This window comes from Anser brachyrhynchus, assembly GCF_964034855.1.
Source record: "Anser brachyrhynchus genome assembly, chromosome: 2".
Classification (NCBI taxonomy): Eukaryota; Metazoa; Chordata; class Aves; order Anseriformes; family Anatidae; genus Anser; species Anser brachyrhynchus.
This window is the reverse complement of record NC_137695.1, coordinates 95,957,047-95,973,759: the sequence shown is the minus strand read 5'-3', so window position 1 is coordinate 95,973,759 and position 16,713 is coordinate 95,957,047. Positions and strand designations below refer to the sequence as shown.

At 39.8% G+C, this 16,713-nt stretch overlaps 1 protein-coding gene across 1 annotated transcript in view; it reads right to left on the bottom strand.

The window, feature by feature from the left end:
- GALNT12 (polypeptide N-acetylgalactosaminyltransferase 12) overlaps window positions 1–16,713 on the bottom strand; it is a 49,122-nt gene that overhangs the window by 20,952 nt on the left and 11,457 nt on the right. Inside the window, exons 2-6 of the mRNA XM_080580428.1 lie at window positions 14,565–14,734; window positions 13,668–13,857; window positions 10,256–10,441; window positions 7,822–7,939; window positions 764–940 (exon numbers count right to left, since the gene is read on the bottom strand). Coding sequence (XP_080436554.1) covers window positions 764–940; window positions 7,822–7,939; window positions 10,256–10,441; window positions 13,668–13,857; window positions 14,565–14,734 — 841 coding nt within the window. The remainder of the gene's footprint in view (window positions 1–763; window positions 941–7,821; window positions 7,940–10,255; window positions 10,442–13,667; window positions 13,858–14,564; window positions 14,735–16,713) is intronic.

The following is a 16,713-nucleotide window of genomic DNA, read 5'->3' as shown; positions in this document are numbered from 1 at the left end:
CTTCTGAAATATCTTGCTAACCAATTAACATATTTTCTTCTTCACTGACAATAAAAATATTAACTTTAAAAAAAAAAAACTAACAGAACAGACAGTACAAACACTCCAATAAAATTATTTTCATCTGAGTTCCCAGAATTGATTTTCATCAATTTAATGTTTTCAATATTGATTTTCTTTTATTTTTGTTTGTTTATTTAAATTGAACATTGTGCAACAGTAAATCAAACTTGGGAAAATCCATTTTGTTTTACATAAACACAAAGTTTCACCATTAACACAAGACCAGTGATCTTACTAAATATTATTACCGAGCTGGTCACTTAAAGATCTACTGTCCATTGAACTGTGTTGACTAACATGCATTAATTGTTTCTGTTCTGTAATTTTATTATTATTATTATTATTTTTTATTTGATATAATCCTGGATCACCAGATCACCTGTTTAACAGAAGCACACATTTCAAGATAAGCAATTGACCCAAGAAAGGAGGAACTGTTTAACTTTATTCTTTCATTTATTTATTCATTCACCCATTATTGTCACAAGCTTAGCTGCCTTCCCAACTTACCAAATTTCTAATTTTCCCAAGAAATTAAAAATTTACTATATATACACACTTATTAACTGTTTGGGAAAATGTTTCAGAAGAAATAAAATAATATTAAAAAGCCCTTCACATTAAACCTTAGTTAAATTATCAGTTACTTCATTGAAAAGAAATTCAACTCTAATTCCAAGAACAATGGACTTCAACTCACCAGGCGAGCATGTGGGTTTCGATGGTAATAAAGCTCTTTATATTCATCCATCCACACTTCAGCTGCACGTACGCTGTTTGCCAAAGCCTTAGACCGTGAGTAGGGAGCTTGTTTGGGGAAAACGTGGCCTACGTGTGAGCATGGGTGGATCTCAAGACTTCCTCCACACTGCCATATCTGAACAAAGAATATAGATTGTGCACCATTAATTTGAGTCTTCGCAAGCACAAGGATATAGCGACAACAAACCCTTGCAAGGATAATACTTTCCTCAAGAATATCACAGCGTATTATAAGCAATGCATGCAATAATTTTGTGTCTCATCTAGAGAATAAGGTGGATTAAGTTACTCCCTCATGAACTTAGAGCAAAGCGCAGGGAGTAACAAGGTGATAACCCCATTTCTGGTTTTATTAGGTGTGCAATTATCCCTTTCTTAGTTTTATTTTCTCTGAATGCACAATAAGAAACGGTCCACAATATTTCTACAGGCCTAAATGTGGTCTACTATTCAAGTTATACAGGCATTATTAACAAAAGAGCTGTATTTCTAGTCCCAATTAATCATATGAATAGCCTCCTCAGAACGAAACTGATGACAGTTACCAGAAACCTAACCTTTCTTTGCCTGTATTCTACTGGCAAGCTGACTTGTCAAAACCTGTAAACTTGTCATGCTGGAATATGATTACTTGTGCTCCCATTTGGATATTCACCATATGAGAATAGAGGTATGGGTGCCTAGTCATAAAATGTAACTAACCTTTTTAATAGGAAAACTGGAACAGGAACCCAAGACACGACACATAAACAAACAAATTCTGTAACTGACCCACAGTGGGCCAACCAGTATCAGTGGAGAAACGCCCTCCCCCGTCTAAGTAAACCAGTATTTCTACTTATTGTTGAGGAAAGTACATGAGGCTTAATGGGGAACTGGCAGAACTCAGGGCTCTGGCTCCCCGGGCCAGGACATGTACACCTCAGGAGGCAGAGCCAAGTGCCAAGCATGGACATGAGCCTCAGCACTCTGTACAAATTTCCATAATTATACTCCCTGCCCTTGAAAACTGTGGCCAACATTTCTTAACAGACCTTTTGCAGTCCAACCCCATGGCCACATCCCTCCCCACCATCGGTTCAGATGTCCAGCTTGCGGTAACATAAAGAAAAACACGGCCAGGTGCCAGCTATATAATGCTGCGCATCAGCACAACGTAGCAGGCTACCGGTTTCTGAAGGGTGCCTGAAACATGGTTCCTGAGATTTAGTCAGGTGGGAGGAAAGGGAAGACACGTTGCTGCACTTGGACAACCTTCAGGCTATCATCAATGGCTACCACAGACTTTCTTTAGAAGCTTTTTGCAAGCTGGCACTCCAGTGAGCTAATTCTCCTCGCTTATTCAACCACGTGTGGGTGGCAACTCATCTTTCCCAAGTAAATGGAGGACAAGGGAAATTGGCTAAGAATTGTTAAAGGGGTAGAGAGGCTTGCTGCCTGATGACCCCTTTGTATGACACATACATATTTAATTACCTTTTATGGAAATGAACACAGCAGGCGGGAAAACCATGAAGCAGAAAATGAAACCTTGGTTCTTAACAATCTTGACAGATCAGTGGTAGGCCTTCCCCCAGCTCCCTCCCAGAACTTTTAGTGATCCAGAAGTCACTACAGATGAAGGCCTCCAGCACACACAAGACAGATGTTGCCTTCAGACGGTAATTTCTTTCTTAAGTTACTTGTGATTTCTCTCAAATATCTTAATTTAGAGATCAATGAATGTTGTCTCAGTTCCGCTGGTTTGGTTTTGGATAATGATGTTAGACTGACAAACACTTCTATGAGTGGCACAATACTGTGCTTACTGACAAAATTTAAGCCCTCTAATACATATGTTTACTTTTAACACAACTTAAAGGATTTCTTAAAGGTAGAGGTAATTCATTGCACAACTGTGCAGAGCACTGGACAATCTTCACTTCCTGGATTTAAACTGATTTCTTGGCTTTCACAGGAGGTTTCTCTGTTGTTTTTTTTTTCCTCATATGGGGAAGAGGTACAGTCTTCTTTTGAACAGAAAAATGATTAAAGGAGTTACACAGCAAACTTACAGTTCCATACTGATCTCTTAAACAACTTGCATTTTTACAAATATAAGTTACTGCTATTTCAAAAGCCACTGGAAAACCAGCCAACCACTTTCACTTTAGTACCTCCCTTGTTGAGATTTCTGTTTCAAATCAACAGCTATCTTACATTATAATTTTTACATCCAAGATTACAGTTTTTTTTAAACTGAAATTTATCAGACAAAAATTTTGTCAGCAAATATTAAGGTCCATTAAATTTATTAAAGTCTATCAATTTCCATATTCGTTTTATTCCATATAAGTATTTTTTCATTGATGATTTGTGTTTTGATCAGTCTGTTTTCAACAAGAACATGTGAGCAATGGACCATAAAGTCTACTGAAGCAAAAGTGTGGAGTTATAAAAAGATGCACTTTCTTCAACTCTTCCATGAGAAAGTCTGATTTAAATGGAGTAAAGCAGCCCCACTCTATTTATTAAATTGCTGCCAAAATGAGAATTCCACAACATCTGAATTTTCAGTAATTAAAATTCTGAATTTCCATAAGAAAATAACTGTAGGTTGCTAAGCAGTGCTCATTAAATTCTTCTTCCTTCATTAAAAAGGTTTAAAAGTTCTTGTCTCCCTATTACAAAAAAATGAGATATATTTCAGCTGATTCTTCAAAAGATTTATTTATTTTAAAAGAAAGCATATTTTGACTTCTATCTAGAATCAGGTACAAATGGAGAGCTGAAAGTAAATCAAGGAATTCAACAGAGAAACCAAATTTGATCACTAAAAGCTAAATAAGTGACTCTGTGGAAGCTTCTCCCCTGAAACTATTTCCACGTCCTGTAATAGAGAGGCACATTAGATTTCATTTATACTTTGCCTGCTCACGTGCATGCAAATATGTTTCTCTACTAGGTCTGTCTGGCTAGCAGCTCTGATTATAAAAGCATACCTTTTTTTTCCCCGACTACAAGAAAAAAAACAAGGTGACATTGGTTTTACTTTCACTTTCATCTTGATGTACACAGGCTATAAACATCTTTTCTTTTCTTTACAGGGATGAATGCTTGCATTAGGGAAGAATAACAATATCACGTTGGGATCCCTGTCCCTGCCAAGCTCTTTGGAGAAGTGACCCAATTGCTGGGTCAACAAATGCTAAATAAGAAAAGCAAGTTGGTGTCAAGAAAGTAGTTTGGCCTATGAGCTACATTCTCTGTGGTAGCATTTTAGGACTCTCCAGAAAGAAAGAAAGAAAAAAAGAAAAAAAGAAAGATGGTACATTCTGAACAAAGACGGGGGGATGCAGCCTGTCCCCCACACAAGCTACTGCTATTGCAGAAGAAATTTCCACACTGTGAAACAATACAAAAAGATTAGAGAAGAGCCCAGTCAATTGGAGTTGCAGCAGGACCAACAGACAAGGAAATTATATAAAAAAAAAAAAAAAAAAGGATTTAGCAGTAAGTAATATTGCCTTTTTGAATACATGCATTTTTCCTTTGTGCTGTGATGGTGGGTGAAAGGACAGATCACAGACATACCAGCCTTCCCCAGAAGAAAACTTCCCTGCTAGTGGTGCTGCAGTGTAAAAAAAAAAATAAAGAAAGAAATAAAAAATCTGCAACCAGATCAATTGGCAAAGGAGATGAGAGGGCACTGCTTTGCATCCCTTTGGAAGAGGAGCTTCAGTGCCCATTATGCCCATGAAGTAAAATTTTATCTAGCCAAATAGATTAATGCTATCCCAAATCAAGGCGCATTGACTCAATTCTGCATTCAGCACACAGCCTCAATCTCTCTTAGTCATAAGCTTTCAACCAAAGCTTTGTCCTTATTGCACCTCTCAAAACCACAAAGAACTTCTTCAGCTTAGAATAAATGAAGTAAGAGAAAGAGGAGGCTTGAGAACAAGTCCCTTCTTGTCCCCAGGAGGGGGTAGTGTCTTCAGAGACAAGAAGAAGAATGAATTAGTTTACAGTGAGTTTCAGTATCCCTGCTCCTCATTTTCAGGTCCGGTAGGTCCAGAAACCACACAGATGAGGATTAGCACTGATTTATCCCTCTTGACCTTCTTCAGCACTGTGAGCAGCAAGAAGAGCACACACAGAACATTTTCCTAGTGCTCTGCTCCCTTCCACAAAAAGCCTCACTGCAGGAGGCATGCACAGGGGGGCTTGAAATCAAACACAGGAAAGCTTTCGCCTGCAGTTTGGTTCCAAATGCCTATGTCTTTCTGGCAACCTGCACTGGTGAAATCAATGTGCCCAGGTGTATTTGCTGGCCCTTGGAGCAGCTGCCATGGCACGGTCCACCATGCCAAACTGTCTGTCCCCGGTTTGACAGCCACTCAGTCCATCTGCAGCCTGCAGGGAGCTGGACCAGCCCCTGAGAAGAAAACCTTTCCCTGGGTCAAAGAGGCAAAGCCACTGCTCAGTCACACTTTTGCGTCACATAGGATCAAATGCCTGTTTTGGGGAAGTAGCAACATAAAAACAGAGACCCCTGCAAGAGCCCAGCAGAGGTCAATGGCAATAGCTTGGACTGACAGCAGCAGACAGACCAGGGACAGTCCCTGTAATATAGGGCAGGGGCTGGGCCTGTCCTCCTGTCTGCAAGCCTCAGTTTCCTAAAAAGTGAGGTGTGAAGAGCAGAGAGTGAAGAACTGCATGCAGAGGGCCATCTTCCAGGCTTTCTACAAGGAGCTGGTGCTGGCCTGCAAGCCCCACAGCCCCAAAACCCAACTCAGAGAAGAAAATCACTGTCATCTGGGGCAGTGCTACCCCTAGTTCCTACTGGTCAGAAGGCAACCATTTCAGGGCCACCAAATCTGTGGCAGTCAGAATCCCAGCAGACATTTCACCACCACGAAGCAGATCCTATAACGCCCATTTCTGCCAACTGTGGTTGTTGCTCCCAAGCTTGTTGCTTTGGGAGAGGTGCAAATTTCCGCTGAGAGGCAGTAGATACCATGCTGTTTTCAAAACCAGCATCCTCTCCACCTCACCGGTGCTTGGTCTGGTTGTGCATGTACTAGGAGACACAAACATTGCCTCCAAGAGCCAGTCTTGCTCAAGAGATGTGCACACCTACTGTGATTGCTACTGTGATGCTGCATGTTTGCAGGAGACGGTGTCTTGCTCTCTGAGGCAGCTGGCTGCTAAGTCTCCAATCTCTCCTTAGTTGTCTGCTGCAACGCTGTCACAGCTGAACAAGGAAGAGACGCACCACCAGGCATGTACATTGCCCTAGGAGAGCAAGCATCTCTCCCCAGAAATGCACGACTACCTCATCGCCATCACCCCTTCCTCGTCCCTCATAAGCAAGAAAAACAATTCTCACTCACCAAAGAGAGCTGGGGTTGGCATCCACAAGCAGGCTGCTTTCCAGCTTAACCTACCTTGGGTTGTGAGTGATGGAGCCCCCTCCTACACCACATGAAATGTCTTACCCTAGCTAAGACTGCCTTTTCACAGTGACAAGCACCATCAGTTCTTTGGGGCCACAAATATGAACCCAATCCATTGCTGCTTGCGGCTTCCTGAGAAGCCTTGCAAAAGGAGGCACAAAAAACATTTCATCAAGAGCTATTTTGTAGCTCCTGACCCTGTGACTGAGTGATTATCCCAAAGAGAAGTGCCTTCCTGTGGAAAGAAGAGACTACTGTTATGCACACATCAATGCAGGTTGCACCAGAACTGCAGCCAGCTGGGAGATGCCTGCTTCAGAAGCTCACAGACCTCACGGAGGTGGGTAAGCTGCTCTGAGCCTCAGGCTGAGGCCCCCTGAATTTGCTAAGACGAGTGAGCTGTGAGGTTGGACTTTGGTGCCGGAGAAACTTATCTCTACGTGAAATAGGAGGCAGTCAGGACTTCAGATCAAACAGTGATCCCAACTGGGAATTCCTCCTGCAGAAAGAAACCATGTCATTTCTGGGTCAGTGCTCATTGTCCTCCTTAGCCCTTTTCTTCCCTAATTTTTGTGCCCTCTTTGCTCAGATTTCTGCAGTACAGGAGACAGGCACAGCAGCCACAAAGACGGCACATTTCTTCTATTAACAGGCAGACATCTAAAGCAAGGTATTCTGCTGATGCTTCCTTCCTCGTGAGAGTGTTTTTTAACATAAAAATACTATTTATCCCTGAAAGCTGCTCTTACCTAGTAAAAACAAAACCAAACCACCGATCCCCACCCCCTGCAATCCAGCGACAGACAAAAATGCAAATATGACCATAACATGTATCTAATGAGGAACAGAAAAAAACAAAAAGGGAAGGCATGGATGGTAGATTGTGAACTCCCTGCAAGTCAAAAATGGAACTGTGGGGTACATTTTAAAGCACCACTGTATTACTTCAACAAACTAAGGGTGATGTGGGACAAACCAGGAGCAGGCACCGCTCAGTGGGAATCCGCAGTAGTAACATGTAACAGCAAAGCTGACGAGGACACGACTGCTTTACTCCTCAGCCTGGTCTGGCTCAGACCTCTCTCTTCCTCTGCCCTAAGTCCTTTCCACTCCAGCACAGCTATCTGTCTGCTTCCTGCCTGAGCCCAGGTCCACCCTCTGGTGGGGTACCTCACTACAGTTCCTGGAGATTTTCCCCTTGCCTTTCGTAACCTTTATACAAACTTTTCCTGACATGAAACAGAATAAAGCCTTTAAGAAACACAGGCTAGCGCATCCTGTCCCACTGATAACATCCATCAGCTGCTGTCTGTTCTCTCTATCAACTGCTACAGAGCACTCCAGAGTCAATTACAAACATGTCTTTCCAGCTATCCGCTTCAAGCCACAGAATGTAAACTTCATATTCTAATATCATACCGCTGCTTATATTTTCTTATATTTTCTGCTTTTATATTTATGACATTCAGAACATCTCTTTGAGTAAAAGGATGTGAAGAAACAAGTAAGAAACGTATTTTTATGCTTATGAAAAAAACCATTCAATAGAACCACCTACCCTAAATGAGAACTCAAGGTTTTCTCCTCCCCAGACTTCCATTCCTGTGTCATATGAACCAAGATAATCAAAATACTTCTTGCTCACAGAAAACAATCCTCCTGCCATGGTTGGAGACCTATAAAAGAGAACAGTAACTCTGGATTGAATTAAAAGAAAAAAATATAAATTAAAGAACCAATGCAATGGATTATAAATACATTTTTACTTTCCATTTTCTCAGTCTTCTGAATACAAAGTAACAGTCAGCCATTAATCAGTTAGGTACTACACTGTTAGGCCATTTGAATTTAACTTTTTACTAATAAAACTGTATCATAAATGAGCTCCAGAATGTATTAAAATAAAAATAACAATGAAATGATAGAAGATAAAAATTATGTTAAGTTTTTGCACTTACAGCATCTTTGAAACTGCCCATAAATGACTAGCCTCTTACTTTCAAAAAACAGAACATAAGCAGAACTATTTCAGTCAGTTCTGAAATTCCAAGTGCAATATATGTCTGTATGTTCCTTAATTGGAAAGCAAACACAGATCTGTGCTTTAACAATTAATAACAACATTCCATTAATATCAAGCGGGAAAGCTCTTAGACATCAGCAGAGCAGAATTAAATAAACATAGCCTCTGGAGAGATTTTTTCTTTCTAAGACCTACCCACCTGTATTTTTTGTTTGTTTGTTTGTTTACTATGTTTGACAAAAAATCAGGGGCCAAGACTGGAACCACACTGATGGGGCACGCTAAAAGGCCACAAGGCCCTGAGCCACAGCACAGTTAAGGGACGTTCTTTCAATAGGGTAGTGTGTGCTTGTAATAAAATTGAGTATGTTCAATTTTGCTCCTAATTGTTTACAGTCTAAGCAAATGACCCTCTTTAAAGTGCCAACCAAATAATGCAGGTTGGAAATAAATTCAGCTGACGCTTATGAAATTTACTAAATTGCTATTGATATACAAATTAACGAATGCTAGGTGTAGCGATCAATTATTCTTAATATGTCAAAACTAATTTTACCAGTCATCTTTTTGAAGCAACAGTCTTATACTGTCATACGTTGTTTCAAAGAACGGAAAGAGATGAGGTGAGACAGAAGGGAAAAAAATCTCTATAAACATTCAAGCTCTTCTGTCTCACTCCAAATCTAGTCTTTCCAAACATAACTGTCAGTGATATCAGCCTCTCAGCACTGCTGCTTTCTCCAGATAACTGTACCACTTGCAGAGGTCGGTCCTCAGTCTACCTTGAAGCTTTATCCCTCATCATTTTCCCCTTGGCGTTCCAGAAACAATTCCGTCTTGTGGAGAAGAAAAGCATCATGTTTAAGCTAGCAGCTTTAAAAGTTTTGACTCTATTTTGAAACTTTTTTTTGGAGTATGTGAACTAATATATGCTGAGAAGGGCTAATTTACTGCCTCACTTTTCCCATTAAAAAAAAAAAAGCAAGCTTCTTTTCTCTCCGCTGAGGATAAATTCATTAATATTTGTGAAGTACTGGGTATTATTATCATGATAAGCGACCTAGAAAAGACGGAAAAGAATGAATCATTCTGTATTTGTTGTAGGCTATAAGATGACAGATTATAAATAAAAGCAAGGACTAACAAAATCGTGACGTTAAAAGTGCAGAACAGCTGCTTCATTTCTCACAATGCACTGCTGAAACACAGCAACTTCCAAGCGGAGTGCAGCATGCTCTCAGCTCTCAGGATTCTGTCTACAGTGCCCATCTTCCAGATGCATCCTTTGCAGACTTACCCTACCTCTCCTAAAATACAGTATGTATGTACAGTAACACCTACAGATAGCAACTCTTGCAAACATAATGAAAAGCCTCTACATGAAGACATTCACATGAACTCCTATGAGTTAGTCCCTCAGAAACTATGGTGGGTAGACTACACCATTTCAACCGAAACGAGGAACTTGCAAACAGGTTCACCTTTGAAAATAGACCAAGGAACCACCACTATTGCTACAGCACAGATAGTCTTCTGAATGACTTCTGCCCTCTTGTTGCTTCATGTTTTTTTTTCCCCTTTTTCACTGTTGACCATGATACACTTTTTACAACATGAATCTCTTCGTTTTTCATAGAGGACATCCTTCATTATTAATTAAGAAGTTACAACTTTTCCTTGCGCTGGTAAGTGTCTGGCACTTTGTCTGAAGAAGTGACTACTTGTGCAATAAGGATTCCACACAAAAGATTACATGGGAATTTGATTTTTTAGAGCAGTAGTTTTTCCAGCAGCATGGTGCTTTTTCTGGAGCTATTTCAGAAAATAGGGAACCAAACAAAATATGTAATGTAACTATAAGTGGTAAGCACTCATTTATTACATATTTTGTCAGCACCTGACATTTCCAACTCAAGTCAAAAGCACTCACAACATTGACATTTCAAGAACAGGATGCATAAAAATTAACCTGATCACATCGATCTTGGACTTTCTTCGTTTCTGTTCTCTTTCAGGGGTACTATGCCAAGTGAAGACCAGCCTCCAGTCAAATCCACCGATCTGTGGCTCACCAGCATTTCCCAAGTACTCAAATGTATTCCAGTCAATAACATCAATAACAGGGCAGACGACAGCCGATTCTTCTTCCGCAATCCTAAGATGTTTTTAAAATAAGAGAAAGGTGACTTCTATTAGAAACTTCTCTCAAAAACAGAACTGTCAAGAAAAGAAAACAATGGTGAATACCAAACACAAAATTTTGCCCTGTTTCAACTCATGCTGCAATACAAGCAAAAAGCAGCTACAAGAATAATCACCAATTTTTTGTTGAGGATGCATCAGGAGGATGCACCAGGATGGACTCAGCTGCAGGCATCTGGCAAGCAGCGTTCTTCCTGGACATTGGAAGTGAGAGATACACCAGCTGGCTTGAGATAACAGGTTCTGCATCTGGCTCAGCTGTCATATCTAGCATCACATTCTCAACAAAAAGCATCTATTTTGTTTTGTACAGGTAGCTGCTTCTGAAATATTAAGAGAGAAGAGGATCTAAGTGGGACTCCTGGATTTTCTCAGAGGCAAAACTGTGTCATCTTTCAGCATGGCCATTATCATTCTCCAGGGACAAATAAGGTGTCTAGGGTCTATGACCCTCAAAGTCACAATTGTTCTTATAAATGTGATCATCTTCAAAAGGTTACACGAAACACTACTACAGTAATTCAAAAAGATGCCATGAGCTTAAAACAAAAAAAACACGTGATGTTTCCATGTGGGAATTAGATCATCAAGGAGGCCTCAAGAAACCCTACCACCACAGGAAATTAAAAGGACAAACAAGATAGTCCTGCATATAACATCACTATCAGTAAGTGTGATCTAAAGATAGTTAAGATCTTTATCAGTACTAAGAACACATCAGAGCTGAGGACATCCCTTGCAAGCCTACTTCTGCAAGGAGATAAACTTCCTCCCATGTCTCAATGCCATGCAGGGTTTTCTGGATTCCTTTACAAAAGCATTTGCCCTCACAAAAGACAGTGGGACCCTTTGCCTTAATTTCTTGAAAGGCCTCTCCTAATACCACAGGAGATCAACTTCAGGCATACAAGCTGAAGCTAAGGCTTTTCTCCTAAATCCCTCTTCAGCAGTCTTTTCCATGCTAGTCTTAGACATCTCCGGTTAGTTCAATGAAAAAGTAGCTTGCTTGACTTTGGGACTTGCTTAGCCCTGCATCTTCTGATATGCATGTTCTTCTTGTTCTTCTGTCTTTCTTCTTTGGGAGAAGAAAAAAAAAAAAAGAACATGCTCTATGGCCATACAAGATCTGATGTATCTATCACTCAAGGAGAGTTGGTTCCTCATGGGATTATAAGGCTTAAAACCCCCAGGCTGAACAAGGGGCTCTGTCCCCGTTGCACTCAACTCTCTGAAATTAGAGCATCTTGTGATGGTTAAATACAGAAGAGAACAGAAGTGGCTCCAAAAAAGTATTGTCTGGGCTGAGAAAGACTGCCTTAAACATGAAACGGTGCCTTCTTGTTGCCACGCGGGAAACGCAACACAGCTGTTTTCTTCTCTAAAATCCTACACTGAAGTCCTATTTGGCAGAGTGCACAAAAAGGCTTATACAAATATTGCTGTCTCCTGTCTCACTTGCATAAAGGTTATGCACAAAGCAAGGAGAAGGTTACAAACACAGAGAGAAAAAAAAAATCCCTATCAAATGGAAAAAAGCCTTGTTGTTCTTGAAAAGGAGTAAAAAATAAATATTTGGCACATGATTGCAGTCATCAGGTAAGTGAAAAACTATCACTTTTTCTGTAAATTAAGATTTAACTAGCTGGTACAATGCACAAGCAGTTTACAAATACAGCAGTGGCTGCATGGCAAAATGCTAACACTGTCATATTGCTTCCATACATTTGCGCCAATGCCATACAAACAATCCCCTAGAGTTGGATATCTGCATCTAGAGCAAAAAGGGCACCGATTCCAAGCCACATCCAAAGATAACTTTTTACAGAAGGCAATTTTTCACACATTGGAATTACCCAAACTCTTTCTCAAGACTGCCATCTAGTGGTTTGCTAAAAAAAGTGAAGTCTGCCCTCTGTTTCTTCACACTTATTTTTAATCCTTTTTCTTTCTTCACACTATCTGTACTGTTCATAGTTAACCTACAATTATCTGGAATATATCCAGCATGAAATTTAGAAGAAAAAAAAAAGACACTTCTAAGAAGAAAACAGTTATTCCAGATACAATCTCAAATGTACAATGGGGCGTTTGTTCCTCTTGGAAATCTCTCTCCAGTTTGCACAGCCCTTCTCTGACATCTGCAATACCTGAGATGGGACCTTTACAGAAGGCAAATCAAGCCGCTGATCTTGCGGAAAGGATTTATTTATTTATTTTCAAAACATTTTAAATGGAGATGTTTTTCTATATGCAGTATCTAGGAGGTCTGATTCAGGTACTCTAATTGTCTGCTAATGATGTCAAAGGGGGCAGAGATCTAAGGGTTCAGCAAAAGGGGCAAAAGCAATACAACTTCATGTATGCAGTGATGGGATGGTGGGGTGCTGCAGCAAGGTATACCAGTGGCTGAACCCACAGTAGGGGAAAAGTGCTCTTTGAGCAGCTCTGTGGCTGCTGACTGGGTGAGGCCTATCATAAATATTTGTACCAGACATCTAGCATTCTGGTTTCTTTTTAAAATAATATTAAATATTATTTTAATAATATTAATAATTAATGGAAGTTTTCTAAACTGCACAGCAGACCTGTAATATAGAGAAACTACACAGCTTTAAATTACAATATCCTAGGACAGATGGTGTTCCAAGTAGTAGTCACTGCTGACAGAACATTAATTCCTCCCTGTCCTACCTGCCCCATGATGCTTTGTATCGCAACCATGTTGGATTAGCTCAGGACTAGGAAGATGGAGTTTATTGACTTCTCTTCCAAACTCCTTATGTGTATGCTGTCCTGAAAAAGAGGATGTCTCAGGGTCCATATCTTTTGAGATGATCATCTTACTCACCCAGGCTGATAAGCACGTTACCTAAGGTAGTTTCACAGCTGGGGGTGGATTCTCCTCCTGAAAACAAAGTTTTCACTTCTCGGAAGAAAAAGAGCAGCCTGGCTCTCAAGAAAAATAAATAAATAAATAGTCTACTTCCTCATCTTCCAGACTTCTACTTTCTATCCCTCTGCCAGGAGAAAAATACTTGCATTGCTTGGGGGATCAGACTGCGGTAACCTTTGGAAAAGGTCTGTGAAGAGCAATTTTTCCCCTGCAGAGCGCAGGAATGTGCCAAACTGACTCTTTTCCTTCTGCCTCAGGACAAAGTCAGGACAGAGCGTAACTCTACCTTTCCAGAAGTGGTTCCAGCCAGCCCTCATGGCACTCACAGTGGCAGTCCAGGAAGGTCAGGATGTCCCCTTTGGCTATAGAAGCCCCCAGCAGTCGGGCTCGAACCAGCCCTTCCCTCTTGTTTGCACGGATAAGACGCACCTTGCGTAAGCCAGCCACGTAGTTTTCCAAACGCTCCTTTAAATGCTCTGTAACAACAGAAAGAAAATAATATAGTTCTCTATTTATTCATTTATGGCATGCTACAGAATGATCTTTTTCCAGAAGCATAAAACTTACAGTAGTGCTTTGAAGATGCTTGGACTTAGAGCTCTGATTCTGCTATCCTGTCTATGTAAGGAAAGGGTAAGGATGGACAAAAGTCTGTTCTTTTAAGAAACAGAATGCTTCATATTTGCCTCTGCAATTCATTTCCAAATTGTTAGGTGTATCTCAAATGTAAAGGCTTTACCATGCAGAAGTTTTGTTCTTAACACAATTCATGTGTGGTAGAAAATGTCAGCATTGGCTTGTGTCCCATAATTCACATAAAAACAGACAAACTCTTTACTTATTACTATAAATGACAGCAGCACAACCTTGGAGCAACCAAAACATGCTCAAATTAGCAAACGTGAAATGCTCTGGCCAGACTGCAGTTATGCATGTATGCAGGCACTCGCACTACAGCAAAGCAAACATGCTGCCCCATTCAAAACTAAATTTCATCCAGAACTTGAAATTTTCACCGCCATGAAAGAGACAAAATGTTTCCAGTCAGATTCCCATTTTGTACAATTTCATGGTATGTTATCAGAAGAGCAGATCTTTTCCTCCTGTGGACTGGCTGACAAAAAAAACAAAACCAAAAACCACACAAAACAGATCCAACATTATTTAGAATTATTCTTCCTACCTTTGTCACTGTAATCATCCACAAGGATAACTTCTTCTAAAAGTATATCTGGAGATGTCTCGAGAACACTATGAACAGTCCGCAGAAGTGTTGACCAAGCCTCATTATAGAAAGCTATCACAACTGATGTTTTCGGCAGGCTATAGTAGTCATACTTCTTCTCTTTGCATCTGTAAGCAAGGGGACTACATTTAGTCAAAGTGCAAAAGAATTTGTTAATTTTCAGGAGAATACTCTCAAATGAAGAGTCCATATGCTACTTACTAACTGTAAAAAAGACTATCTAAAGGATCTTAGAAGAACCCTGTGTATATGGAGTAGTCATGCAAACACTTTTAGAAAGCTGGTCTTCCAGAAGTCCTATTTCTACAGCAACATTATGACTAAAATTCTGCAGCCCCAAAAAATATCTAAACAGAAAAATAATAGGAGGGCTGGTGTATGTGCAGTAGCTGCCTTTTCACAAAATTACTACAAGTATAGGAGCAAGCAGTGGTTAAAATACGACTCACAGATTACGGAAAGAAAAAAAAAAGGAGAAATAAAAAACTGAAGTGATGTAAAAAAATATAAATTACTGTACACTTGCATTTTGGAAAATAAAACAAGTGCTAGACAATCAAAATATAACTGTGAAGAAACAGCAATATATAAAGAGAAAAAAAAGCAGTAACAGAACTAAGAAGTATGTACACTAAAGCATAATTCAGGAAGACCACATAGCTGCCAAGATATAATAGTGAAATCCACAAAAACACATAATTTAAAAAATGCATGGTTTTCACTCCGTGGAGAGCCAACAGGTTTGCAAACCTTTGAATTAAGCTCCAGAATGTATTTCCTATAAAAATATATATGAACTTCCCTAAATGAACATAAGGATGCCAAGAAACTTCCAGATGAGCCAAAAGTATAAATTAAATATTTCCCTCATCTGAAAGAATTTTAAAATAACGCCAGTACTTATCACCACTTTTCCCCATTTCTTCAAGCCCTCTGTATTGGCAAGTTTGCTACCCACCAAAATAAATGGTTTTGAGATTTGAGAGGCTTTCTGTGCTTCCTGCTTACTGCCTGGAAGACACCAGGGTTTGTTGGGAGCACAGGGACACACTTCAGGTTCTGTAAATTGCTGAGGACCAGAAGGTACTGCAGCACGTAAGATGTCTCTCCCATCAAGACCAGAAATCCCCTAAAACCCACACAACTTAGGGCTGAATGGGTAAACCAAAGCAGAAACAGAAAAAAAAAAGAAAAGAAGCAAATATGGCAGCAACATACAGTAGTCCCCCCTCAAAACACCCAGAGAATGGCATGGAAACTGCTTACCTAGAACTAGAGCACACTGAGACCACATTTACTGCTATGCAATGCTGCTGTGCTAGCAATAAAGAGACTTCTTATAGTTTTGTTTAAAGAGTAGGCAATATTTGGTAGGATCTGTGGTATAACAAGTGAAACAAAGTTTGTATCTGAGAAAACACTCCTAAAATTAAAATTTTTATGAGTGGGAAAAAAAAAAAGTTATGTAGAGTACTTTTGTAATAAATACCTGAAAATGAGGAAGCAATGAGGAGAAACGATACTTGGGCAGAGTAGGAACACAGACATGTGCTTCTCAAACATGACAAGAATGCTGTGTAACACCATTCATTTAATATATGTATACACGCATCTACTCACACACAGACACACACACGCACTTACACAGTGAAGTACAAAATTGCTCATCCCTCCAGGCTGTAATCTTTGCTAAGATGCTGCATACAGAGATCTACCTCACACCAGCGGCTGGTGACAGAAATAATTTACTTTGCCAAATGTTCATGCATTAACACATTAAAAGGAGTAACATTTTAATTAACTTTTTTCTCTAAGAACATCACAGAAAACCAACCCTATGAATCCAATTTTAGAAATACATATTTACTTTAGCCTATTGAAAAGCAATTATGTTCATTACTGCCAGGAAAAAATCTTGTTATATATCACAATCACTTCTAACAGGTAATTTCAGTTCATTTCTTGATGGAAACAGGATCGTTACCTACCCATTTTAGAAAACTTAAGAAAAGAGAAAATAAATAGGAGAAATCCTCCAGGAAAGCTTTCTCTGGAAAATGTCTCAAGAAGATTCATGGAATTATAA